Source organism: Cervus elaphus, chromosome 26, assembly GCF_910594005.1.
Source record: "Cervus elaphus chromosome 26, mCerEla1.1, whole genome shotgun sequence".
In the NCBI taxonomy this organism is placed as follows: domain Eukaryota; kingdom Metazoa; phylum Chordata; class Mammalia; order Artiodactyla; family Cervidae; genus Cervus; species Cervus elaphus.
Genome location: NC_057840.1, coordinates 42,219,031 through 42,246,823, shown reverse-complemented (window position 1 = coordinate 42,246,823; position 27,793 = coordinate 42,219,031). Strand labels below are relative to the sequence as shown.

Genomic DNA, 27,793 nt, shown 5'->3' with positions numbered 1-27,793 from the left:
CGGCCTCAGGGAAGGGCCAGCCGCGAGGTCGCAGGTCAGCCGCGGGGCATCACGGGAAGGGCGGCGGGGGTCGCGATTGGCGGCGCTGGTGGAGGACGCGCTCGCCGGGCCACCTGCGGCTGCGGCGCGGCCTCCGGCGGAGGAATCTGGGCGAAAGCGGTGCGTGATTGGCTGCCCTTTGGTGCAGCGCCCAGCGGTGATGCTTCCGCGCGCTGGCGGGCCAGGTGCATGTCTCCTGAGGACGGCCTTAGGCGGCGAGTGCGGTCAGTCGAGACGTCGCGAAGCGCCGTTGTTCTAGGTTTTGATAATTTACAAACCGATGCCCTCTCTTCCGTCGGGAAGTGGACGCTTGGTTCGAACGCTCCTTGAAATTTCGAGGCGAAACCCGGGAACTATTGTCTGGCAGATGGAGGTTGTACCTCTGTCAGCTGCTCTAGGGGCACCTTGCTAACTCAAAAGCCAGGGGAGGGCGAACCTTCTGAGTTCTTTTTGTCTCGTTTGATTTGTTTCAAAAAGTATCTTGCCATGAGTGGCGAGCAATAGTAACAATGTAATTTTCCATGGCTTACTCTACCCTCTGTTGCTGCTGCTAAGTCGCTTCAGTCGTGTCCGATTCTGTGCGACCCCATAGACGGCAGCCCACCAGCCTCCCCCGTCCCTGGGATTCTCCAGGCAAGAACACTGGAGTGGGTTGCCATTGCCTTCTCCAATGCGTGCAAGTGAAAAGTGAAAGTGAAGTCGCTCAGTCGTGTCCGATTCTTAGCGACACCATGGACTGCAGCCTACCAGGCTCCTCCGTCCATGGGATTTTCCAGGCAAGAGTACCGGAGTGGGGTGCCATTGCCTTGTCCGACTCTACCCTCTAGTCACACGTTTTTCTGTCCCTCCTTGGATAAAATACACTCTCCCTCACTGCAAGAGACTACAAAGTCCACTTCATTCTAGGCCTAGCAACAGGCTCACTGTCTGAAACGTTAAGGTATTATCTATATCAGGGCACGGTGGGGGTCCTTTTGATCCAGAGACGCTGCATTTAAGTCACCGGCCTCCCCTGTCGTCGTACAGGATAGTTGAATAAGGGATGAGAGCCAATAAATAGCCCCTAAGGAGCCCTATAATACAAGTTTTAATTCAGATACCCTCCCTTACGCGACCATCTGGACTATCACAGAACCGTGGTGTTGCCTGGCGGATGTTAGACTCTTGCACTCACTAGAGAGGTCAGATAGTCTCTCCACTGGGCTCCCCTTATCCAGCTTTACCAAAACCGTTTATCCCCAAAGGAGGTGTTCTAGAATGAGGTGATCTATAAGGATAAGAGTACAGTATACGCTTAGATGCTTTCGAATTGTGGTGCTGGAGAAGTCTCTTAAGAGCCCCTTAGACAGTAAGGAGATCAAACCAGTCAATCCTACAAGGAATCAACTGAATATTCATTGGAAGGACTGATAATTGAAGCTCCAGTATTTTGGCCACCACTTTGGAAAAGACCCTGTGGCTGGGAACAATTGAGGGCAGGAGGAGAAGGGGACAACAGAGAATGAGACAGTTGGATGGCATCACTGACTCAAAGGACATGAGTTTGAGCAAACTTCAGGAGATGGTGAAGGACAGGGAAGCCTGGCGTGCTGCCGTCCGTGGGGTTGGAAAGCACAGGACACGACTTAGCAACTGAATGACAACAAAGTATACTCTAGATGGTCAAAGACCAAAATTTGAAAAGAAAAACGGGCAAGGACCTGAGTAGACATTCCACTTAGAAAAACAGCAATGACTGGTAAACAGAAAAGACTGTTCGTGCTCACTTATAATGGAAATGCACACTGAAGTGACAAGGCTATGGAGAAACAGTCCTTGTAAGTTTTCTGGTGGGAATAGGGAAATGATTCAAGCCCTATGGACAGCCATAATTATGTATGCACTCATTCTTAGGTCTTGCAGTTCAAAGTCTAACCCTAACTTTATTCTGAAAATACACCTTCACATACAGAAAGAACATGTGGACAAGGTTACTTGTGACAGTGTCATCACAAAAGTTTGGAAATAAATGTCCATTAATAGGGAACTGGTTAGACACGATATATCCATACCATGGAATACAATGCTGCCAGAAAAACAGAATGAGGATGATATCTGTTACCTTGAAATATGTCCCAGGCTATTTGAAAAATTGGAAGTTGTCCCATAAACATTAAAAAGTAAACTCAAAGTTTATAGCACATTAAGCTTAACTCTAAGTCACATTGGTAGTGTAACTATGTTAATGTAACATGTAACTGTGTTACATGGAGAAAAGAATTCCACAGGCGTTTTGGACACAGTACTTTTAAGAGAATTATCTTGGTGGGATGGCTTAGGATGAGAAAAAAAACTACAAAAGAATCTTCAATTTCAATCAGATGTTTATAATTAATGGTAATATTGTTTCTGTGGTTTTGAAGCTATGTATATTGGGTAATATAAATATTTTAATGTTTTCGTGTGTAAGACTTTGTAAGAGAAAATAAGATACAAATATAAGATCAAAGAAGCTCAGAAAAAACCTGTAAGGGTCTTCCCTGGTGGCTCAATGGTAGTGAATCTACCTACAATACAGGAGACTCAGGTTTGATTCCTGGGTTGGGAAGATCCCCTGGAGGAGGGAATTGTCAGCCCACTCCAGTATTCTGGCCTGGAGAATCCCATGGACAGAGGAGCCTGACAGACTACAGTCCATGGGGTCACAAAGAATTGGACACGATTTAGTGACTGAACACAGTAAACACACACAACACATATATTTAAATTGGATATATCCATTTGAGCACATGATTTAAAAAACAGATTTACTAGTTTTGTGCCCCAAAAGGGCATAGGAGCACTGGGCCGTGACCAATTGTCCCAGCTTCCCAGAGACTGAGAGGATTTGCCAAGATGTTGCACTTTGTGTTAAAATCGGAAGTGTCCCAGGTGAGCACAGTGACTGGCCACCTTAGAGTAACGCTGAGGGAACATCCCTCATGGTTTCCAAATTCCATTCCCACTAAATAGAACCGGAGCTCCTTGGAGAATTGGCTGATGCCTGTTGTGGAACAGGGGAAGTGCAAGATGAATGAGACATTACGTTAATGAATGAATGAAAAGGTGTTGCTTAGTAAAGGTGTTGCTTAGGCTAATAAAGATATGTCGACAGGACTTAGGAGAACAGGCAAAACTAATTGATAGGGATAGAAGTCAAGTCCATGCTTGGCTCAGAGTGGAACAGAGCAGGAATTGGTTGGAAAGGAACATGGGGGAGTTCTGGGGGTGATGAACATATTCTAAATCATGATTACAGTGGTGATAATTCAATATATCGGGCTTCCCCGGTGGCACAGTGGTAAAGAATCTGCCTGTGATACAGGTGACAAAGGAGATGCAAGTTTGATTCCTGGGTTGGGAAGATCCCCTAGAGAAGGAAATGGCAACCCATTCCAGTATTCTTGCCTGGAAAAATTCCAGGCACAGGAAAGCCTAGCAGGCTACAGTCCATGGGGTAGAAAAGAGTCCGATCCGACTGAGTGACTGAGCGTGCACGCACAGCTAATATATAGGTTTGTCAATATACATCCAACAGTACAACTAAAATGGGTGCACTTAATGTAATATAATATAAATTTTATATTTATATTTTATATATAAATTTTATCCTCATGTGTATGTAAATTGTACTTCAGCAATGTGTGGAAATAAATGAAGACCAGCCAAATGAGAAAAGTAAAGTCTTATTTCTTCAGAGTCAGAGTCAAGTCATTGCCTCTTGCATTTTGGCAGAGGCAGGCAGAGGAGTGGGAGGTCTTCATAGTGGAAAGAAAGAATGGCTTCAGGTATGCCCTGCTGGGGAGAAGGCAATGGCACCCCACTCCAGTACTCTTGCCTGGAAAATCCCATGGACGGAGGAGCCTGGTAGGCTGCAGTCCATGGGGTCGCTAAGAGTCAGACACGACTGAGCGACTTCACTTTCACTTTTCACTTTCATGCTTTGGAGAAGGAAATGGCAACCCACTCCAGTGTTCTTGCGTGGAGAATCCCAGGGACGGGAGAGTCTGGTGGGCTGCCGTCTATGGGGTCCCACAGAGTCAGACACGACTGAAGCGACTTAGCAGCAGCATCAGCAGCAGCAGCAGCATGCCCTGCTGGAGGCTGTTGGCACAGAGAGGCTGGAAGCAGGTATCCGGAAGCAGGGTTACCTGTATGATTGTTTAGGGGTGCTTATTTGGCTTTCTCTGATTGGTTCTAAGTTGGAAGTGGGGACAAAAATTAGAGAAGCTGTCAGTTTTTAATTAGGTCAGGGCCATTTTGAGCTGATTGTCATACATTATTCTTTACCCTCCTGGATTGTTACTGTGATAGCAGCCTGACTTCTTCCAACTGTGACTTACAGCAGGCTGGTTCTGGGGCTGGTTATCAGAGATAAGGGGATTGGTTTCCTGGGCAGGCTGCTGCACGTTGTGGGTCAGAATTTCTTTTTTCATATTTGGTCTGGCCCTGTGCTTTGGTATGTTCAGTCTTCAGAAGTAAATTTTTAAAAGACATCGGAACTAACTTGAAGAATCTCCCACAGGCCAAATTTAAGGCAAATTTTAGCATCAGAAGAAGACTATGGGGACTTCTCTGGTGGTCCAGGGGCTGACTCTGCACTCCCAGTGCTGGGGGACCCAGTTTAGATCCCGGGTCAGGGAACTAGAGCCCATATGCCACAACTGAAGATCCCTTATACCGTGATGAAGGTCGGACAAAGATCCTGCCTGCTGCACCCAAGACCCTATGTAGCCAGATGAACGAATGAACATTAAAATAAAATGACTAGAATTGATTGTAAGTACTGAACAGATAAAAATCTATGACTCTGCAGTTACACTTGATAAGAGACACAGGGGGTCGGGGCTGGTTTTCCATCATTGGAAATGACTTACACCAGCTTCTTATGAATATTAGTTGTTAAAAGTAAAAATAGTATTTGCCCTGCCTTTTTTTAAAAAAAAGGAATAATGTGGTTCACTCTGGGTGGATGAGAAAAAAACTCTTCCTTACAATAGGGTACTAGCAAGTAAATACAGAATAAAGGAGGTAATTAGAAGATAACTGTTAATGCAATAAAGAAATCATTGGGGACTTCCCTGGTGGTCCAGTGGCTAAGATTTTGCACTCCTGATGCAGGGGGCTCAGGTTCTACCCCTGGTCGGGAAACTGGATCCCACATGCCACAACTAAGACCTGGCACAGCCAAATAAATAAAAATAAGTGTTAAAGAAACAATTGATTCAGGAAGGATTATCAATGGACTAAAACCTTTATGTGTTGACAGGACTTCCCTCTGCAAATCATGGCTAATTCCTGGCCATATTTCAGTCAGATGAGGCAGGTGCCTTCCCACTCTAAACAGGGGACCATTTCTGCTGTGAAGTTAGGGCGCAAGTGCCCAGGTCAGGGCCTGCTGCATTGTCGATGTTCAGGTGTACTTTTGTTGAATGAATGAAACTGCACGTCATTAAAACAATCTTTTCTTGTGTTACTTCGGTGGTATCTGTTAAAGTCTAGACCAAGAACAGCAGGATCTGAGACTTCCCTGCTGGTCCAGTGGTTAAGAATCTACCTGCCAATGCAGAGGATGCAGGTATGATCCCTGGTCAGGAGACTAAGATCCCTTGGTTGCAAAGCAACTAAGCCTGTGTGCCACAACTGGAGGTCTGGGAACCACAGTGAAGAGCCCACACAAAGCAATGAAGACCCAGTGAACCAAAAAAAGGAAAAGAAAGGTCCAAATTAAGAAAGTTTTTTTTGTCATGCCAAGTAGCATGCAGGATCTTAATTCCCTGACCAGGGATTGAGCCCGTGCCCCCCGCAGTGGAAGTGCAGAGTCTTAACCACTGGACCACTAAGGAGGTCCCAGGAAAAAATAAATTTTAAATTTTTCTGAAGGTAAAGTACTTGCATTCATGGAATAAGAATTTGAATCTTGTGTCTTTAAAACCAGTTGAAAAGTTTCCTCCCACCCTTAACCTTAATGAGATATAATTGACAGATAAAACTGTAAGATATTAAGCGAAAATAAAGCCTTTAGCCGACAGATTGCTGGGAAATGGGAGTATTCATGAGGCACGGAAGGATCACCCCACAGGTGATCCAGTTGCAAAGGGAACATGCTTGTATCGTGGTGCCACCTGGTGGTCACCATCTAAACTGGTCAAATTCTGAATCTGGAATGGTTGGACAACCTCCAATCTACAGTAAGGACTGGAGAAACAGTAGTAGTGCAGGTTTAACGGTGCTACCAAATTAATTATCCCCCCCAAAAACTTTGTGAAACTATAAACAATAAATTTTTATTGAGCACCCGAGTTAAACCTAGTGCAGTGTCAATATGCAGCCAGCTTCAAGCTGCAATTTCAAATGAGATGTCAAAAGAATGAGGAAAGTTGAGTGAGTGAGTGAAAGTCACTCAGTCGTGTCTGAGTCTTTGCGACCCTATGGACTATCCAGTCCATGGCATTCTCCAGGTCAGAATATTGGCATGGATAGCCTTTCCCTTCTCCAGCAGATCTTCCCAACCCAGGGAACAAACCCAGGTCTCCCGGGTTGCAGCTGGATTCTTTACCAACTGAGCCACAAGGGAAGCCCATGAAGAAAGTTACTTACATAATATTGTTTTAAATGGCACATGTGATTGATTCGGATTGGTTTAAGTAAAGTGGTCACTTCTTTCCCATCAGCCTGCTACTCAGCCCATAACCTAGAACCCTCCTACTTTGATTTAGGAGCCACCAAATAAAGTATTAATAGGGAAACCAGAAGAAGAAAAGGAAAAGGTATTTGTGGGACTTCCCTGGTGGTCCAGTAGCTAAGACTCTGCAGTCCCAATGCACGTGGCCAGGGTTCCATCCCTGGTCAGGGAACTGGATCCCACGTGCCACTTGCTTCAAATAAAAGATCGCTCCCACTGCAGCTGAGACCCGGTGCAGCCAAGTAAATCAATCAATATTTTAAAATATATATGGAAAAAGATATTTGCAGTAAGTTTGTCTTTTTATCTTTGGCACCCAAGAAGTTTAGGGAGCCTGGAGATGGGCAAAATTAGTCCTTGGAGAAGTAGCAGCAGCAATCCACAGAAGCGCTCCTGAACTCAGAGCTCATGTGACCTTCACCATGAGCATATCATTCGTCTGCTCTTCCATGAGTCAGTTCCTTAGCTTCGTCCATCCTTTCTGTCTTCAGTGGTCTTTCTGCTCCTTACCAGGTTATCTGCCATTCCTCACTAGCAATTAGCTTTAAACACATTATTTACTTTAACTAATTGTGTGCTCAAATATAGAGGTTTGTGGTTTTACACATAGAGGAGCTAAACCAAGCTTTGTAGATGAATTTTCTAAGCTAGTGGGTTCTACATTGACTTTCTTACAATTTTTCTGTGAGCCGCATTGAGAATATGCCAACCCAATCTAATCCTTCAGTCTTAGTTAACACATTTTGTAACCACCATTAAAGCTAATGATATTAAGTCTTCATTGTCTTTGCAGACCACAAAGAACTCCATGGTATTCTAATACATGTATATATATTATAATTAGGTTTCTATCATATTTTTTACTAGTACAATTTTTCAAATTCTGTTTCACTGTATCTATCTCCCTGAATGTAATGCTGAATGCTTTTCCTGGCTTTGCTTCCTTGTATTGATTTGAATCAACATATTTGTCATATAGGGCTTCCCTAGGGGCTTAGATGGTAAAGAATCTGCCTGCAATGCAAGAGGTCCAGGTTCTGATCCCTGGATTGGGAAGATCCCCTGCAGAAAGAAACGGCAACCCACTCCAGTATCCTTGCTTGGAGAATTTCACTGGACAGAGGAGCCTGGTGGACTACAGTCCACAGGGTCGCAAAGAATTGGACACGACTGAGTGACTAACACTTTCACTTTATTTTGTCATAGACCCAAGAAATATTTATTAGATACCCACTGCTATTGTACTAGGTACACAGTCTTCAAAGCAGATTTTATCTTCCAAATAGTGGCTATACAGTTGGGTTTTAGTCATTCTGAATCCTTGGTGGGAGCAAGGAGCAGAGATATTAGAGGTGGGGGGAACTCAGACTCACTTGTTCTTGGAAACAGGCTTGTCCAATCACGGGGAAATCTCTTCATTAGGAAAAATAAAGGCGACCCTTGGAGTTGATTTCCCTGTCTTGCTCTCCATTCGTTGTAAGTAACCGTACTTTCTGAAAAGGATTCAACTTGCCAGCACGATTAAGCACCCTCCTGCTGACCCCCACCAGGGTACCAGGGCACCTCTGCCGGGAGCCATGTTCTCCTTCTTGCTCTCGGCCCCCAGATTGTGTTCGAGTCGTGATACCTTCAGCCCACGGGGTGAATGATCGTTGGTATGAGCCCAGTGTTTCTTAATAGCACTGCTATTGGTATTTTGCATTAAGACAAATCTTGTTCTGTGTGTAGAAGGGTTCTGTGTGTTTTAGAACATTTAGCATCCTTAAACTAATCCACAACATGCCAGTAGCACCTCTTTTTTTTTTTTTCCTATGACAACCAACAGTGCCCCTTCTGTATTTCCAGTACCTCCAGAGGAGCAGGGCGCCCCTGCTAAGAACCCCGGTCAGTTGTGGGCATCATGGTCTTTATAAAACAGGACACTCGGTCTTCTTGCAGGCAGACATGGCAGTTGACCAGTTCTGGCCAGGACCAGAGGATGTCTTCTGGGGCTTCTGAGAAAGACTTTGCCCTCTGACGAGAGAGACGTGTCAGGAGAAAAAGTGTCCGTCCCCGCCCCCCCCAACTCCCGCCCCACACCAGCTTCCTTCTTGTGACCGGCTGGGACAGGCCGCGATGCTCGCCTCTGTAGAAACTCTTATGACCCTGACCCTGAGGGCCAAGTGGGAAAACAGAGATTGGAAAGTCCCTGGATCTTAGTTTGGTAAGCTTCCAAACTAAACCAAGGACTGCCAGCTGACGGGCTTTTCATGAAGTAAAATAAAAATGTCCTTAATGTTTTAAACCACCGTCCGTCAGGATTCCTGTTACCCATTGCAAAACACATGCTGACTTACACAGAGAAAAAGGGTATTTGCATGATAAACAAGTTAAAGAAAATGGAAAGTTACCAACAAAGTAGGTTTTTCTCATACACACATATGTATGTGTGTATATGTACTATGTACATATATGTACATAGTAATTCCTTTATATGTATGTATAATATATATAATATGATAAAGGAATTCACCTGCAGAGAGTTGACCATTCAAAGTCGTAAGATATGAACTGTGTTTCCTTTACCCACACATCAAAATAATTGACCTTCCTGTGGCATTTTGCTTTATTATTATTGTTTTGACAGCACGTTATGACTACAAGTCCTCATTGTTTAGCAGTGTGGTAAAACAGACATTTAAATCCCATTATTCACTTTCAAAAAATCTAACTTACACAGACCTCAGTACATTAAAAATGTAAGAGGCTTGGAGAACCTTATTTCCAGAACTTTTCAAAATACTATTCTGTTTAGCCTCACCAACTGGGTTTAACCTATGGGAGCAATAGATAGATTCTGTTGGGTCAAACACTCAGTGAAACCTCTTCTAAGATTCTTTACCAACTGAGCTACCACAGAACCCCAATTTTTAAAAAGAAAAGCTTTATTTCCTTTTTCTATTAAAGACCTACTAGCTCAGGAGACAGTCCACATGGAAACCATATGCCTGATTCCCCAAGACAAATTGCTAGTCTGTTCTTCTGTCAAGAGAAATGTGCTGGATTCTGGGCAGTTGTTCTAATACTGACCGTGCTGACCACCTGCTACTGAGGTCTGTTAGGACCAATGTCAGATTTATTTTCATTGCTCTTTCCTGCCTTTATTAACCTCCGAACTATTTTCCTGCATCCCACTCATCTGTGTCTGCCAGTCAAGTCCAGACGTTCATCTTTTCTCCTAGTTGATTCCCAGCCACCCATCAAAACCATTTTGCTTTTCTAATATAATTGAGCAAGGGTTCGTGTGGCCACAGTGCAGAAAGCCAAACTCTAACAGAGGGTGTTTACAGCAACATAAGGGTTAATTTGGAGGAAATCAGGCAAGGGAGTCGGAGACAAGCCTCAGATCCACTCCATCTTGGTCTTTGAGTTAGGGGTGTTTTAAATGGAAAAAACAAGGAAACCGGGGTTAATCATCATCTTGTGACATTTCTTTCTCTCTCTTTTTTTTTTTGGTCACACTGCGAGGCATGTGGGATCTTAGCCCCCTGACCTGGGATGGACCCTGCACCCCTTGTGCTGGAAGGGTGGAATCCTAACCACTGGAACACCAGGGAAGTCCCTCTTGTGACATTTCTAAATCGTGGTTTTGGAGATCAGAATGTCTCCATTCTCTGGCCAGGTGGTCCCTGGCTCCAGGGTCTGTGAACTCACCTTGCCCCAGAGAGACCACCCGAGTGTGTCCATCAGCGACGAGATCTACAACAGCAGATACGTTACCACTTTAACGCCATCATCGACACGACCATCTCAGCCATCTGACTCTGGTTGGTTAGCGTTTGGTCAGCACAGGCTTGAGATTAGAGGAGACAAGAAAGGAATTGAGGGCAGAGGAGACAAGCAAGGCAATCAGGGTCTGGGTAGAGGTTAATCATGAACTCAGCAAGACAAGTCAGTTTTCAGGAGACTTGGTCTCACTAGTGCAATTCCAGGAGAGCTCCACCCCTGGGGAAATGGAGTAGACATACATTTCCATGCTACTCTTGCTAAGCACAACTAAAAATCCCAGACGTTGCATGCAAAACCACAGCCAAGCACATTGGCTGGGCATCTTAGGACCCTTGGCTTTGCTTTGGCTTCATAAACCCCAGGGGTCTCACAGAGTCAGACACGACTGAAGTGACTTAGCAGCAGCAGCATAAACCCCAGGGGCTTTCCAGGTGGCACTAGTGGTAAAGAATCCACCTGCCAATGCAGGAGATGCAAGAGATGCAGGTTTGATCCCTGGGTCAGGAAGATTCCCCTGGAGAAGGAAATGGCAACCCACACCAATATTCTTGCCTGGAGAATCCCTCTGGGCAGAGGAGTCTGGCGGGCTACAGCCCATGGGGTCGCAAAGAGTAGACTTGACTGAGTACACACAAACACACATAAACCCCAGAAGCAGGCACTCTGGAAAGTATAGACAAAACATGCCTCCCCAGGCCCCAACAAAAGCCTGTTCCCTATAACCAGCACCTGGGAAGGGGCAGCCCAGCAAGACAGAGACCCTTCGGATGGCAACCACTCTCTCCTCCATTCACTCCTGCATGGGCTTCTGATCTGAACCCCGATGAGCCTGGATGTGGTTAATTGGAGCCACACCAGGGCTGGATTACCCCACCACCTGGGCACTGGAATCAGTCATCTGGTACAACTTTTCAACAGATTGCAGAACAGGAAATGCTTCAGAGTTTTCTGGGAAAGAGCACCACCTAGTGAGGAACCAAAAGCAAAAATGGAAATACTGTGCCTCCAAGCCCTTTGGTCAAAACCAAGTCAAGGTCAAATCATTACCCAGGCCCAACTAGGGCGGGGCAGGTGGGGGTGTGCAGTCAGAAGAAGGGACTGGTGAAGCCCAGATGGAATGTGCTAGAGTGTTCCAGTGCAAAGCCAGGCTAATTCCTCTTGGGATGGGGAAAGTCTGTATGGGACTCATCACCCAGTGGGGGACTCAGAGAAGCTCAAGGTCTGGCTGGGTTTCTGGAGAGAAGAAGAATATGGGGGTGAGGGAAGGGTATAGGCAGAAAGAGAGGTGGGAAACTGTTTATAATGCTTTGCTGGATGTTTCCACATGTTGTTTTATTCCTCACAACCAGACATCTAGCGAGGTAAGGGCTCGTGTTTCTCCCATTTGACAGGTGGGACAGCTGAGGCACAGAGTTTCAATAATTAGCACCAATATCAAAGGGTTATCAGCTTGGATGAATTTAAGTTGATTTCAGAGTCCACCCAAACCTATGCAACAGGCTTCCCTTAGGGACATATGCAAAAATAGAAACCATCAGCAAAGTAATGGCCCAGCTACTGCAAAGCACGTGACTCAGTTCAGTTCAGTTGCTCAGTCGTGTCCGACTCTTTGCGACCCCATGAACCGCAGCATGCCAGGCCTCCCTGTCCATCACCAACTCCCAGAGTTTACTCAAACTTATGTCCATTGAATCGGTGATGCCATCCCACCATCTCATCCTCTGTCATCCCCTTCTCCTCCCACCTTCAATCTTTCCCAGCATCAGGGACTTTTCAAATGAGGCAGTTCTTCGCATCAGGTGGCCAAAGTATTGGTATTTCAGCTTCAGCATCAGTTCTTCCAATGAACATTCAGGACTGGTTTCCTTTAGGATGGACTGGTTGGATCTCCTTGCAATCCAAGGGAGTCTCAAGAGTCTTCTCCAACACCACAGTTCAAAAGCATCAATTCTTCGGTGCTCAGCCTTCTTTATAGTCCAACTCTCACATCCATACATGACCACTGGAAAAACCATAGCCTTGGCTAGACGGACCTTTGTTGGATGTTTCACTTCATCAGGCGGATATTATGATGAAGTGTCCCCAACTTGGAAATTCCTTATTTTCTGCCTGTAAACCCTTGAGCTGAATAAGAAGCCTCCCTCTCAGTAGGAGAAACCTTAGATACAGAGGAAGTTTTTCTTTTTGTTCTGTAAGAAATAAACGCTGAATATAGCCAAACAATCCAGTAAGGTTGAGTCGTGGTTCTGTCCCACTGGAGGAACAGACACATGGCAGTGACAGCAGGTTTGGTTACGAGGCAAGGTAAGAGGGGCTGCAGTGGCCCCAGGCCTTTTTTTTTTTTTTTTAACTATTTACTTATTTATTTGATTTTTGGCTGCACTGGGTGCTGGCTGCTGCACGCAGGCTTTCTCTAGCTGCAGTGCGTGGGCTTCTCATTGCAGTGGCTTCTCTTGTTGTGGAGGACGGAGCGCAGGCTCAGTGGCTGTGGGGCACAGGCTTAGTTGCTCCGTGGCCTGTGGGATCTTCCCAGACCAGGGATCGAACCCATGTCCGCTGCATTAGCAGCCAGATTCTTAGCCACTGGACCGCCAGGGGAGTCCCCCAGAGTCTTTCTTAATGAGGAACACTAGGCTGTCCAAGGCCATGTCCAGAAAGCACAGGGAACTGAGATGTGTTTAGAGGAACAAGTGTTGTCAGAGGCCCATTCTAGGAGCGGGGCTCAGTAGTGATGCAGGGTTGAGGGGGAGACACGTGGTGGTACCCGCTGGTTACATCCAAGTAGGGCCCAGGCAGAAGTCCCGATGCTGAAAAGGGGACCACGCCTCTAGATGAAGGGACAGGTGAGGGTAAGAAGTGTTTGCAGGCCTCTGAGACACTGGAAACAGTGAATGAGCAATACATACAGGATCAAAGCCAGCAGATCCATGTGCTTGTTCCGTATAGGAATCTTACTAGAAGGCATTAGAAAGAGGCAAGAATATAATAAGTTTTTAAAGGATAAACCATGGTATGACTTTGACCTAGGTATTTATCTACACTCCCCTATGTACTTGGCTTCAGCCTTGGCCTGTGGAAAACTGGAGTCAAGAGCTGTCTTCAGGGTCATCTGGGCCATCCCTGACCTCGTGCTGGAGGAGTGATTGTGTAAGAGCTTAGGTTACCACCACATCCAACCGCGGTAACGACGTCTGTCATGTTACTAAGGCGTGTTTTTCAGATTAATTTCAAACTCTAGCGAGTGCCTAACTGTGGCGTGGGGTGGCAGTCTTCCTAGGTTCTGTGTTTACTGAAATTTTATCAGGCAGTTGTATAAATGTATATTCATCGTATAAGAATGTTAAAGGAGCTAAATACATCTCCCTTATTTACTATCATTGCTTAAATGCATATAAACATTTAGTGACTCAAGAGGACATAATTGTCTTCCTGAAGTTACCTACTTAATACTTAATATTCCTTTTTTTTTTTTTTTAAAGATTTATTCATTTATTTTTGGCTGCACTGGGTCTTCGTCGCCGTGTGGGCTTTTCTCTAGTTTCGGTGAGCGGGGCTGCTCTTTCTTGTGATGTCTCCTCTTGCTTCCCAGCTCGAGCTCTAGAGCAGAGACTTAGCAGCTGTGGCTCACAGGCTTAGTTGCTCCGAGGCATGTGGAATCTTCCCGGACCAGGGATCGAACCGGCGTCCCCTGTGTTGGCAGGCGGATCCTTATCCACTGTACCACCAGGGAAGTCCTGATTGTCTTAGTAACAGGATAATTTTATTCATTTTTAATAAAACTTCGTATTCTTGAATTTCAAAGGTTCATTCTGTGATGGTGCCGTTTGTCTTTGATCAAACCTTGATCATAACAATTGGCTAATGTAGGCATTCAACTGAAGTGTGCATTGGTTGCACTTCTCAAATCTTTAGAATGTGACTAGTAGAAATATCATATTTCTTGGTATCCTGTGAATATTACTTGACATCCTTTTTATCTATCGAATATATGTTTTTTAAGTCTTTATTGGGTTTGTTACATTATTGCTTCTCTTTTATGATTTGGTTTTTTGGTTTCGAGGCATGCAGGATCTTACCTCCTTGACCAGGGATCGAACCCGTGTCCCTACATGGGAAGGCAAAGTCTTAACCACGGGACCATCAGGGAAGTTCTTTAACTGACATCTTCACATTTATTACAATTACCAGAATCCTTAATATATATATTTGTGTGTGTGACAGTCACCTGTTAGATACTCATCAAGCCCATTTCCTCCTCTTCCTCATCCTGGAAGTCACCTACTTGGTTTGGCTTCTCTTACAGTCAGATGCAGTTGCAAGAGTGAACTCCACATAACAGTTTGTGGGCAGGGGATGTCTGACATTTCCAGGCTGGGCCGGTTACAGCCTTTCTCATTCTCTTTCCCACCTGCCCACCGTTGGAGAGGAGGCCGGGGACACAAACCCTGGAATATATACACGAACCCTGGAATATATAATGTAAACCCTGGGGGAGTGGGCGCTTGTCTGTCAGAGCAGCTACTCTTACTAATACTTTTCTAAAGGAATTGGTGTAAAGTTTGAAAACAACTCAGGAAGCCATTACATGTCTAGAAGAATCTAAGTTGTAACTGCATAAAGTGAAAGTCACTCAGTCATGTCCTACTCTTTGCAATCCTATGCAATCCCATGCCCAGCTCTTCTGTCCATGGAATAATCTAGGCAAGAATACTGGAGTGGTTTTCCATTCCCTTCTCCAGGGGATCTTCCAGACCTAGCGATCAGAACCCAGGTCTCCTGCATTGCAGGAAGATTCTTTACCATCTGAGCCACCTTTCTAAATTCTAAGATCACATTTGGGCTGATTGGAGATGGATAGTCATTTTTTTCCTTTTTACTGTGCACCATGTGGAATCTTACTTCCCTGACCAGGGAATCAAACCCATGCTTCCTGCATGCAAGGTGGAGTCTTAACCACTAGACTGCTGGGGAAATCCCGGGGATGGATACTCTCAGGCAAAATGCTGGCATGAGCAAAGTTTCTTCTCTAAAATCCCCACCAAAATGACTCACAGGGGAAAATATCCAAATTGGTGCTGGAAATCTGCAGGTCACTCGAAGATCCTCCAGACACATGGGAGGATTTCTGGTCAAGGTAGCAGTGATGTATTACCAAAACATTGAGTAACAATGACTCATAGCATGTCCTAATAAAGTGACTTTCTTTTTGTCCCCAGCTGTGTCATTACATTGGCCTGGGAGGTTTGTTTTTTTCTTTACCCCTGAACCAAAATGCTGTCCCCATTGCCATTTTTTAAAAAAAATTCTTAGATAATAAAAAGTTAGATAATCACTTTAAGTCAGAACACAGGCACACTCTTTCTCCGCCTTCTTTATTGGAGTATAATTGTTTTATAATGTTGTATTAGTTTCTGCTTTACAATGAAGTGAATCATTGTATGTATATATACATCCCCTCCCTCTTGAGCCTCCCTTCCACCCCCTTATGTCACCCCTAGGTCATCACAGAGCCTGAGCTAAGCCCCCTATGGCATACAGCAGCTTCCCATTAGTTATCTATTTTACACACGGTAGTGAATATATTGTCAGTCTTACTCTCCCGATCTGTCTCACCCTTTTCTTCCCTCTCTGTGTCCACATATCCATTCTCTACATCTGGGTCTCTACTCCTGATCTGCAAATAAGCTTATCTGTACCATCTTTCTAGATTCCATACATATACATTACCGTACTATATTTGTTTTTCTCTTTCTGACTTACTTCCCTCTGTATCACAGACTCTAGGTGCATCCACATCACTGCAAGCAATCCAATTTCATTCCTCTTTATAGCTGAGTAAAATTCCATTGTATTTCATTGTACCACATCTTTATCCATGCATCTGTCAATGGGCATCTAGGTTGCTTCCATGTCCTGGCTATTGTAAATAGTGCTACAGTGAACATTGGGGTACATGTGTTTTTTTGAATTATGGCTTTCTCGGGGTATATGCCCAGTAGTGGGACTGCTGGGTCATATGGTAGTTCTATTTTTAGTTTTTTAAAGACCCTCCATTTTGTACTCCAGAGAGGTTGTGTCAATTTATATTCCCACCAACAGTGCAGGAGAGTTCCCTTACACAGGCACAATCTTTGAGTGTCCAGGCCTATGTTACAAAACCCTGGTTTAAGATTGGAACTCTATTCTTTCAGCACAAACCTGTGGGAAGCTAGCAAGCCTGCAGTGGGAGAAAGAGGTGGGAAGCTGATGGAGGTTTTCAGCCCTGCTCTTGTGTTCCTCCTCTTCCACTAAGCTCTTTGTGGCTTCTGACTTCTCCAGGGATTGAGCTGCAGGAGTGTGGAGTTTCTGGTACTGTTCGTGGTGGTGGGGTGGGAGATTCGTGCTGGTGGAGGCGAGGCTGCTACCTGACCACCACTGTCTTGCCTGGCAGTTGTTTAAAGCAGACTCTTTTCTCTCCTGGTTTTGGAGACCATCCTGTCGCTGAGGATTTCTCCCCTGGAATTCAGTCTGAAAACTGAGGGATAGCATCCTGTTCCAGGAAAACAAGAAAAGAAACACAAATCTCTGCCTTGAACTTGAAAAGTTTAGTCTTGAACCTGCAAGGAAAGCAGGCCAATGGAAAGTCCAATTTTTAACAACATGGATATTATGTTTCAAAGACCAGAATCTTTAAACACAACTTCCAAAGTGTGATCACAGAGATAATGTGTTCTTCATTTAGCACTAAGAGGTCAATGTCTTCTTACTGCATGTGATCTAAAAAGTTGGAGTCGAAAAAAAAAAAAATTGGAGTCATGGGACTTCCCTGGTGGTCCAGTGATTAAGAATGTGCCTTGCAGTGCAGGGGGACCTGGGTTCTGTCTCTGGCTGGGGAACCAAGATCCCACATGCCTTGGAACAACTAAGCCTGCCTGCTGCAATTACAGAGTCTGTGCATTCAAACTAGAGATCCTGCATGATACAGCAGAGATTCCCCTTGCTACAACTAAAACCTGATGTAGCCAAATATATAAATATGTTAAAAAAAAAATGAAGCTGAAACTCCAGTACTTTGGCCACCTGATTCGAAGAACTGACTCACCGGAAAAGACCCTGATGCTGGGAAAGATTGAAGGCAGGAGAAGGGGACGACAGAGGATGAGATAGTTGGATGGCATCACCAGCTCAATGGACATGAGTTTGAGCAAGCTCCAGGAGTTGGTGATGGACAGGGAGGCCTGGCGTGCTGCAGTCCATGGGGTCGCAAAGAGTCGGACACGACTGAGCGACTGAACTGAACTGAACTGAAAAAATTGAAAAGTTGGAGTCACACAGACATAGAAGAAACCTTATGGTTGCCAAAGGACAAAGTTGGGAGGGGGGATAAATTACGAGTTTGGAATTAACAGATAAACATTACTATAAATGAAATAGATAAACAACAAGGACCTACTGTATAGCACAGGGAACTATATATTGAATAACTTGTGCCAACCTATAATAGGAAAGAAATATATATATATACATATATATATTGTATATGTTTTATATATTCATATGTTTATATGAATTCATATATTTATATTCATATATTCATGTAAATATATGAAATATTTATTATATATTATAATTTATTTATTATATATTATAATTTATATACTATTTATAAATTTATATATAATTATATATAAATAAAATTTATAATTTATAAATAAAATATAAATATAATTTATAATTTATATATATTATAATATATAAATATGAATATATTTATAAAATATGAGTGTGAAATTTATTTCAAAATAAAATATGAAATTTATTTATATTTATATATAAAGTTATATAAATTTATATATAATTTATATATTACAATTTATTATATATTATAATTAATATATATTATAATATATGATATAAATATATATTATATAATATATACTGTATATAAATATATATTATATCATATTATATATCATATACATATATTATTATATACTATTATGTTATATATTATATAATAACATTATCTACTATATATAATTTATATATTATATATAATATTATTATATATAATATATTAATATTATCTATTATGTTATATTATATATAATTATATATATAAGAAGTTATATATATATTTGTGTCCATATGTATATGGGACTGAATTACATTGTTGTACACCTGAAATTAACATAATATTGTAAAATTACATAATACTGTAAATCAACAATTGAAGTATTGTAAATACTTCAATAAAAAGGAAGTTGGAGTCAGAATACAATGTCACATACTTACCTTAAACAATGGTTTTTAAACACACAAATACGTATTCATTTGAAAGGTTTCAGATGAACAGTCAGCAGAACTGATGCTTTGCCTGTGTTTTCCATGTTCAGTTCTCTGAAGTGGAGTGGGAACTCAGACACAAAACAGCATTCTGATCCTTTAACTGATTCATGAGTTTCCCAATGTTGTATATTTATTTTGTCCGCACCTAACCGATCAGTAGTTATTTTTAGTGGGTCATCTTTATTGTCTTCACAAAGCATTCAATTTAGTTTTCATGAAAATAACTACCTTTCTTTTCACACTCATATTTTATCAGTTTACATACTACTTAATTAAATTACATAATTTCAGTGACTAATAAATAAGTGAATCTTGGCATAAATCTGTTTTGGGAGCAAATACACCTGACTCAGGGTAAGGTGACTCAGCTGTTGGGGGCAATGGTTAGTGATCTTGCCCTGACCATTTGTGGGCTGTGGGCATCTGTCTAGAGCTCTATAGAAGGATGGGGGTAATGTGTGTTAGTCTGGAAAGTTATTGACCTGGACTGTCTATTATATTTATTCTCCCTGAACCAGCATGGTGTAGTGGAAAAAGCATGGCTCTTGTGGTCAAACAGACCTGGGTTTAAATCTTGTATTGTTTCTAGTTCAGTGACTTTGGGGCGATTACTTAATCTTTCTGAATCTCAATTTCTTTATCTGCAAAAATTGGTAAAGTATTCATGAGAGTTAAACAAAACCAATTAGGGGGATTTCCTGGTGGTCCAGGGGTTAGGACTTCATACTTCCACTTCTGGAGGCACAGGTTGGATCCCTGGTCGGGGAGCTAAGACCCTGGCATGGCCAGAAAAAAAACAAAAAAAAACCCAAAATCAATCAGTGAAGATTCTGGTACATAGGTGCTCAGTAAATAATTGTTGCTGCTGCTGTTGTTATTATATGTGGTTGTTTTCCTGTTGTTGTTGTCCAGTTGCTAAGTGTCCCACGCTTTGTGACCCAATGGACTGTAGCACCCCAGGCCTCCCTGTCCCTCGCTGTCTCCTGGAGTTTACCCAAGTTCATGTCAGTTGAATCGGTGGTGCTATCCAACCATTTCATCCTCTGCCGCCCTTTTCTCCTGTTGCCTTCTCCTCTTTTCCTGTCGGTCTTCCCCTAATAGAAAACCCGGTTGTGCTGTGACTGTTCGAGGTCTTCTGTTTCATCCTCAGCCTGAGGGAGGGACTCTGTTCCAGGGCTGAGCTTCAACACTGGCCTGGCTCTGCAATGAATCTCATTGCTGGGTCTAGAGCGAGATGCCACTGTTGGCCTCCTCTGGGCTCCCATGAAAAACTGACCCGGCTACTCTGACTACGTGGGGACTACTGTCCACTGGGGGGAAAGACTCTCCCCGTCTTTCTGTCCTTCACGCCAATATATCGGAAGGAATCCCATCGGTAAGCCTTACTGTATAACTGATGCCCGTGAGCCCCCCAGGCTGAGCTATGTGGAGTGCAGTAGGCTGGCTTCTGGACATGCGTGTCCAACTGGTGGGATTAACTGCTTTTTATTTGGAAACACCTAATGGGGGTCCACCTCTAATGGCACTCCACATAGCTAGGGTGATAGAAAAGGTACTGTGCTGACTCCTGCTAGACCACCAGAAGTTTCCTTTCTTTATTTGTCTTGGCTGTGCCTTGCAGCAGAAGGTTTCTTTTATTTATTTGTCCTTTGAAAAATATTTCCTTGGCCGTACCAGCTCTTAGTAGCGTCACACGGGATCTTCACTGTGGCATGTGAAATCTTTAGTGTGGCATGTGAGACTTAGTTCCCTGATCAGGGATTGAACCTGGGCCCCCTGTGTTTGGGAGCGAAGGGTCTTAGCCACTGGACCACCAAGGCAGTCCCAGAATGTTTCTTTTAAAGCCGGCCTGCCGCTCCACGTGGGGGTGGCTCTGGGTTGGTGAAAAGCACGGGTGGCCCTTACCTTCCTTATAACTGAACAGGACACCGCTGCTATTGACTCCCTTTCCATTGACCCAGTAAGCACTTGGCTCCAAAATTTGCCCACATCCTGGCACACGTGGGTTCTGAGCAGACTAGGTCACTCACTCCTGGTTCTCTTTGGCTGCCGCTGTCTGTGCTGTATTTGTTGTATCTGGCTGCAGCGCCCCCTACATACCTGACTCCAGGAAGGTCCCGGAAGAGGGGTGGGTCAAGAGTGTAGGGTCGTGCGGGGTATGTAAGGGTGGAGTGTATGGCCGGGCCACTCAATATGACTGTTCTCTGGCTCTCTGTCCATCCCCGGTGGGACCAGGGCCTGTTTCACACACACCGACTCACACGACTGACTTTCCTCTGTACCTGCCCCAGGCGCCAGCTAGTGATGGTTCTCATCAAAGGGGTGGTGGGGGTGTGTGCAAGCTCCCTCTTTCATCAGACCACTGATGTCTCAAGAAAGGAAAAGAAACTAGGTCACTGCCCTGTTTCCCAGCTTGCCCAATGCCTCAGTGTTTTGCTCACAGCTGCTCAAATCATACCTCCCAAAGGACATTAGTAATCTTTCACAACTGTGTTTACCCTTTAAATTGAGAAACTTGTGGATGATGATGTTAGCATCTTTTTCTTTTTGGCAGGCACAGTTTTTCCCAGATAGTTGTCATCATTCAGCATAACTTTGTTCCAATGTATAGGTTTTCTCCAGCTATTTTTGTTTGTCTGTTTCTTATTAACAGTTACCAAGAACTTCTTTCATCTCTCTTAGAGGTTATTTGTCTTGCTGCTAATTGTAAGCTCATCCAACCAAGCTTCAGGCCAGGACGGCACTGAGGCTGAGAAGACTTGAACACGGAAGGGCCGGGGTAGCGTCACCTGCAACAAGCAAACGGAGACATCTTTGGTTGTCTCAGCTGGAGGTGGGTGAGGACTACCAGTATCTAGAGGGTAGTGGCCGGGGAGGTAGGTAAACATCCTACATACACAGGACAGCCCCCCAGCGGGAGAGTTACCTGGCCTAAATTGTCAGCAGTGTGGAGGTTGAGATTGAAGCCCCAGCTTTCTGGGTTCCGGCCTTTGACCCCAGACTCTAGTCTCTGGGTAGCCTCAGGCCTTGGCTGTCAGCACTTCCAGAACCGCTCATCTTCCAGGGTAACAGGCTCTGCAGGTCGATGACAGAGCACCTGAGCTTGGGGACATGGCTGGTTCTACACCCCAGCTCATAGCGGGCTTAGCACCAGAGGGCGGTCTGTGCGGGGTTGTTGAATGAGTAAGAGTAAAATGTTAAAGCACCCACTGAAATCCTTTCTCATCCACCCTCCAACCCCAGCTAATGGAGTCAGCTGCTACTGAAAGCAACGTTATAGAATCTCCAAGCCTGGACCAGAAGTGGGGAGGCTCCTGTTCCGGGCAGGTTGCACAGGTTTGGCAGCTTTTCCCATCAGGAAATGGTTGGGGGTCGGGGATGGGGTGTGTGGGGTGGCACTGGGGAGAAATAAGAGCTGTCTCGGGCTTTAACAGAGTGTTGGGATCGATTCTTCTCCATTCTGCTCCCCCTTCAGCCCTAGGAGTCTGAGAACAAGGTGTGGGTGAGGTTGGCTTCTTCTTAGGTCTGTCTCCTGGGCTCTTCGATGCCCCATGTCCTCACACAGGTCACCCCTTGGCCTGTGTCCCTGTCCTTACCCCCTTTTTATAAGGGGGGATTAGTGCTCTCATTGTACCTTAATTACCTTTTAAAAGGCTCTGTCTCCATAAGTTTGTTTATTCTTAGAGTCTGCGATTCTGCTTCTATTTTTGTCAGTAAGTTCATTTGTATCATTTTTTAAAATTCCACATATAAGTGGGATCATATGATATTTGCCTTTCCTCGTCTGACTTAGTATGGTGGGGGGAAGGATAAATTAGGAGTTTGGGGTTAATATATACACACTACTGTATGTAAACTAAACAACAAGGGCGTACTGGATAGCACAGGGAACTCTACTTAAGATTCGGTAATACGCCAAATGGGAAAAGACTCTGAAAAAGAATGGATAAATGTATATGTATCACTGAATCACTTCACTGTACCCCTGAAACTAATACTATACTGTAAATCGACTATCGTTGCTATTGTTTACTTGCCAAGTCGCGTCCGAATCTTTGCGACCACATGGACTGCAGCACGCCAGGCTTCCCTGTCCTTCACCCTCTCCTGGAGTTTGCTCAAACTCGTGTCCACTGAGTCGGTGATGCCATCTCAATCAACCATACTCCAAAAGAAAATAAAAAGGAAAATAAGTTAATTTAAATAAAAAGTAAAAGTGATACCAAAAAAAAGAGCTCTGTCTCAGGATACAGTCACATTCTAAGGTACTGGGGGTCAGGACTTCAGCATGTGAGTCTGGGGGACACAATACAGTCCTTGACAATTGGATTAAGTATTAAACTGGTCTGGGACAGGACTAAGATGTCTGCTCAGGGGGGACTGGAATGTTCAGGGTGAATGTGGAGCATAAGAGAGCTGCTGGTTTTTCCATCACTGAGAGGCTATTCTTCAAACTCCTTACAAGAGTAACTGATCAGCTGTCTTTCATAAACAGAGCATCTTACGTCAACACAGAGCTGACTAGTTCCTAATACTAAATCAAAGGTTAATGATCCCTCTAGGCTTATTTGACAGGATTTTATCCAGTTTCCCAACAAAGGGCCAGTGCAGATGTAAGCAGGCTCTAGGGTAGGGTGATGCAGACCAGGATGGAGAGTATTTTGGGACACGCCTGAGACGGGACCCACGGTCCATCCTCTTCTCGTGGACCAAGTTCTGGCACGAACCTCCATGGTATATAAGGCCACGCCTCCTGCGTACCCGCTCTGGTTCTCCAGAGTGGACCTTTGTTGGGAGGGCGGCTCCTAACAGATGCTGGCCAGGAGACGTAGCCAGCCTGAGCTCCTTCTTCTTGGTCATTGCCCTCTGTGGTCAGGGTCAGTTCATTGTGAGTAGCTCTTAAGAGTTATTCTTAGAACTATGCCATGAATTCAGCCTCACTCCATGATAAATCCTGGGCTGTTAACTGGAATTCTGTGGTGTAATGACTAACAAACCTCCCCTGTGTTTTACCTGTGTGGTGGTTAGTTTTAGGTGTTAACCTAGAGGATGTTTTGGATGAGATTAACATTAAGTTGGTGAATTTCTGGGTAAAGCAAATTGTCCTCTATAATGTGGGTGGGCCTCATCCAGTCAGTTGAAGGCCTAAATAAAACAAAAACTGACTTCCCTTAAGTGAGAGGGAATCCTCTCTCAGGTTGCTTTCACACTGGAACTGCACCACTGGCTTGCTTGGGTCTCAAGCTTGCCAGTTCACACTATAGACTTTGGATATCCAGCCTCCATAATCACTTGACCCAATTCCTTATAATACATCTCTTTCTCTCTGCATATACACATCTCAGTAGTCCTGTTTCTCTGGAGTACACACCGGGAGTGGTGATGATGGTGGATTGTTGATTCCCCTAAAGGGGCAGATGTTGCCTAGTTTTTACAGAGGGATCTTACGGAGGCATCACCTGGATTCTAAATATGGGACCACTTTTCTCTTCACCCTTCCCCCATTCTGTTCTGGTTTCCCAGGTTCATGGCCAGTGAGTCTAATTCTCTCCATAGACAAGGGTAAGAAAGTCAGCCAGGTGGTCCAGGGTCAAGGGAAGCTCCAGGAAGCTGGGTCTTCACTGAGGCTAAGGAGCAAATGTGATCGAAGGGGCAAATGAGCCAAGGGAGAACAGAGGACCAGTTCAAGCTTCGGGTTCAAGAGCTAGGACCTGAATCATATGCAAGAGAAGAGGTTAGAGGTCAATCGGGAGTTGAGAAGACAGGAATAAGCTGGGACACAGCTTAGGAGGGGCAAGTTTCAAACCGTGAACTACAAACAAAAGAGGGTTGAGTTCAGTTTTACTGGGTGCAAGGAATGTGGCGGGCAGGGGGCGTGGCGGCTGTTTTAAGGCACAGTGATGTGAGGGTTAACAGGGAGAGCAGTACATTCAAAGCCGGGCTCTGCTATCTGCTGGCTCTGTGTGACCTTGGTCAAGTCACTTACTGTGTGTGTGTGCTAAGTGGCTTCACTCGTGTCTGACCCTGTGTGACGCTATGGACTGTGTAGCCCACCAGGCTCCTCTGTCCATGGCGATTCTCCAGGCAAGACTACTAGACTGGGTTGCCATGCCCTCCTCCAGGGGATCTTCCCAACCCAGGGATTGAACCTGGGTCTCCTGTATTGCAGGCAGAGTCTTTACCACTGAGCCACCAGGGAAGCTGAAGTTACTTACTACCTTTGTGCAAAAGAGAAATAATAAGCCACTTTACAGAGATGCTGTGAATTAAGAGAGGATGTGGAGCATCAGACCCAGCACCAGAACAGGGTCTGACGGTACCAGAACTGAGGATCTGCTCAATTACGTCATTTCCTTTCTCCCTTTATGTTGGTTGCTCAGTCGTGTCCGACTCTTTATGACCCTATGGACTGTGGCCCACCAGGCTCCTCTCTACATGGGATTTCCCAGGCAAGAATACTGGAGTGGGTTGCCATTCCCTTCTCCAGGGGATCTTCTTGACGCAGGGATCAAATCCAGGTCTCCTGCATTGCAGGTGGATGCTTTATCATCTGAGCCACCAGGGAAGCCCAAAAGTGTAAGTTGCTCAGTTGTGTCTGACTCTTTGGGACCCCATGGACTATACAGTTCACAGAATTCTCCAGGCCAGCACACTGGAGTGGGTAGCCTCTCCCTTCTTCAGGAGACATTCCCAACCTAGGGATTGAACCCAGGTCTCCTGCATTGCAGGCAGATTCTTTACCAGCTGAGCCACAAGGGAAGCCCAAGAATACTGGAGTGGGTAGCCTATCCCTTCTCCAGGGGATCTTCCTGACCCAGGAATTGAACTGGGGTCTCTGACTACCTGTCTTGTTCAATAAAACACTTCTGTTCTGAGCCAACCTTCCCCTTTCCTTTCTAGGAGTTAATGCATTCTTGGAGGATGCAATTTAGTTATAATTAGCCTGATGTTGTGGGGTGGGGAGCTCACTTTGAAGCCTTTGTTAATGCTATTCTATCTTTCCCATCATTTTCTCTCTTTGCCTAGATCACTGATTTCATTTCAGCAATTTAAGTACTACTCTTGGTCCTATTCCTGGAGAAGGAAATGGCAACCCACTCCAGTATTCTTGCCTGGAGAATCCCAGGGACAGAGGAGCTTGGTGGGCTACAGGCCATGGGGCACAAAGAGTCGGACACGACTGAGCAACTAAACAACAATAAAACAACAACTTGATCCTGTTAGCAATCTCAGTTATGCAAAAGGGAAAGTTGGTGGAGCAATTCTCACTGAGATTCCTGCCTGGGTAAGGTTTGTGATATGAGGGGTGAAGAGGAAGAGTGAGAGAGAAAAAGGAGAGAATGTAGCTAGAGTCATTCCATAAATGGTCTGAGTTCATTACTAAGCATGTGAAAATATATCTTGTAGAAGGATATGTGGCAGACTGTTAATTCCAATCCGTTATTCATTTTCCCTGTTGTTAAGGAATTCTACATTTTTTAACACTGGGAATGGCCATCGCTAAATGAATGTTTCCCAGCCTCCTCTATAGTTAGGTGCAGCCTTCTACCGAAATTCTGATTGGAATTTGTCCGGCTGGAATTTGTCGGGTGAATCTACCATGGAGAATCCTCGAAAGGAGACAGCTGGGGTCAACCTTTTGTCCTTCCCTCTTCATGGAGAGGGGGTGAGATGGCTGGTGCTCTAGAAGCTATCATGGATCATGAGGCAACTCTGAGGAGAGAGGAACCTTGTTCCTTGAGGACTTCATGGCAATGTCATCCCAGCCCTGGACTACCCACTCCAGATCTCTTTTACAGGAGGGAATGCACACTTCTGGGTTTGAGACACTGTGGCTGGATCTGTTTAATAACTGACTCCAAAGGATTTCATCTCAACCTACATTTTTCCTTCTACAGCCAATATGTTGATCTAGATTCTGGTGGGTCTGAGATGTCTGTGAAGTAGTCTCGGGAAGTTTGTTGATGGGAAATCCACAGTTATGGTGCCCTGATGTGGCAGATGACATCCTGAGCTGACTGGAGGAATTTGGGACAGACTCCAGTCAACTGTAATCTAACTCCTTGGGTCAGCTGAATGAGTACGTCTTATAGTGGTGATTGCAGCCGTGAAATTAAAAGACACTTGCTCCTTGGAAGAAAAGCTATGACCAACCTAGATGGCATATTAAAAAGCAGAGACATTACTTTGCCAACAAAGGTCCATCTAGTCAAGGCTATGGTTTTTCCAGTAGTCATGTGTGGATGTGAGAATTGGACCATAAAGAAAACTGAGCGCCGAAGAATTGATGCATTTGAACTGTGGTGTTGGAGAAGACTCTTGAGAGTCCCTTGGATCACAAGGAGATCCAACCAGTCAATCCTAAAGGAAACCTGTCCTGAATATTCATTGGAAGGACTGATGCTGAAGCTGAAACTCCAATACTTTGGCCACCTGATGCGAAGAACTGACTCAATGGAAAAGACCCTGATGCTGGGAAAGATTGAAGGAAGGAGGAGAAGGGGATGACAGAGGATGAGATGGCTGGATGGCATCACCGACTGGATAGATATGAGTTTGAGCAAGCTCTGGGAGTTGGTGATGGACAGGGAGGCCTGGTGTGCTGCAGTCCATGGGGTCGCAAGGAGTTGGACAGGGCTGAGCCACTGAACTGAACTGAACTGACAATGGTCAACTATAAAAGAAAAAGAGGCCCATTTACTGGATGTAAGACATTTTCATTACCTCCTGCAGCCCCCAAGCCCTGGTCTCAATTCTGGTCTCTCTCGTAGTTGGGATGTCTTCTGGAAGGATGTAGCTGATGGCAGATATGATGTTAGAGACACTAATCTCACGTCCCCACACCCCAGCCTTTGTTGCTTGCTCAAAAGGGCATGTCCTGCTGAGGGGGTGGGGTGGGAATTCAATTTAAATATCAAAGTATCACTTATACAAAAAAGAAGTACATCGATTTGG

The 27,793-nt window shown here is 44.6% G+C and overlaps 1 protein-coding gene and 1 long non-coding RNA gene across 4 annotated transcripts; one reads left to right on the top strand and one right to left on the bottom strand.

Annotated features, from left to right (window-relative positions):
• Positions 1-35: 35 nt before the first annotated feature.
• LOC122684199 (CASP-like protein 4A1) lies at positions 36-13,669 on the bottom strand. Its single transcript, XM_043888189.1, has 2 exons — positions 13,560-13,669; positions 36-263 (listed from the first exon to the last, which is right to left on the bottom strand). The coding sequence occupies exons 1-2, from the start codon at positions 13,626-13,628 to the stop codon at positions 36-38; spliced, it is 297 nt and encodes a 98-aa protein (XP_043744124.1). The 5' UTR covers positions 13,629-13,669.
• LOC122684200 lies at positions 131-23,004 on the top strand. Of its 3 annotated transcripts, XR_006337949.1 has the most exons (4): positions 131-263; positions 21,521-21,671; positions 22,082-22,174; positions 22,880-22,934. It is a non-coding gene; the product is annotated as an uncharacterized LOC122684200 (long non-coding RNA). The 3 variants fall into 3 exon arrangements; XR_006337948.1 differs by having other exon boundaries at positions 22,082-23,004; XR_006337950.1 differs by lacking the exon at positions 131-263 and adding an exon at positions 13,560-13,657 and having other exon boundaries at positions 22,082-23,004.
• Positions 23,005-27,793: the final 4,789 nt, after the last annotated feature.

Coding starts and splice junctions, on each gene's coding strand:
- LOC122684199 (XM_043888189.1), bottom strand. CDS start 13,628: ATGGCCCAGATGACCCTGAAGACAGCTCTTGACTCCAGTTTTCCACAG. Junction 264..13,559: donor CCAAGGCTGAAGCCAAGTAC/ATAGGGGAGTGT, acceptor GTCTCGACTGAC/CGCACTCGCCGCCTAAGGCC.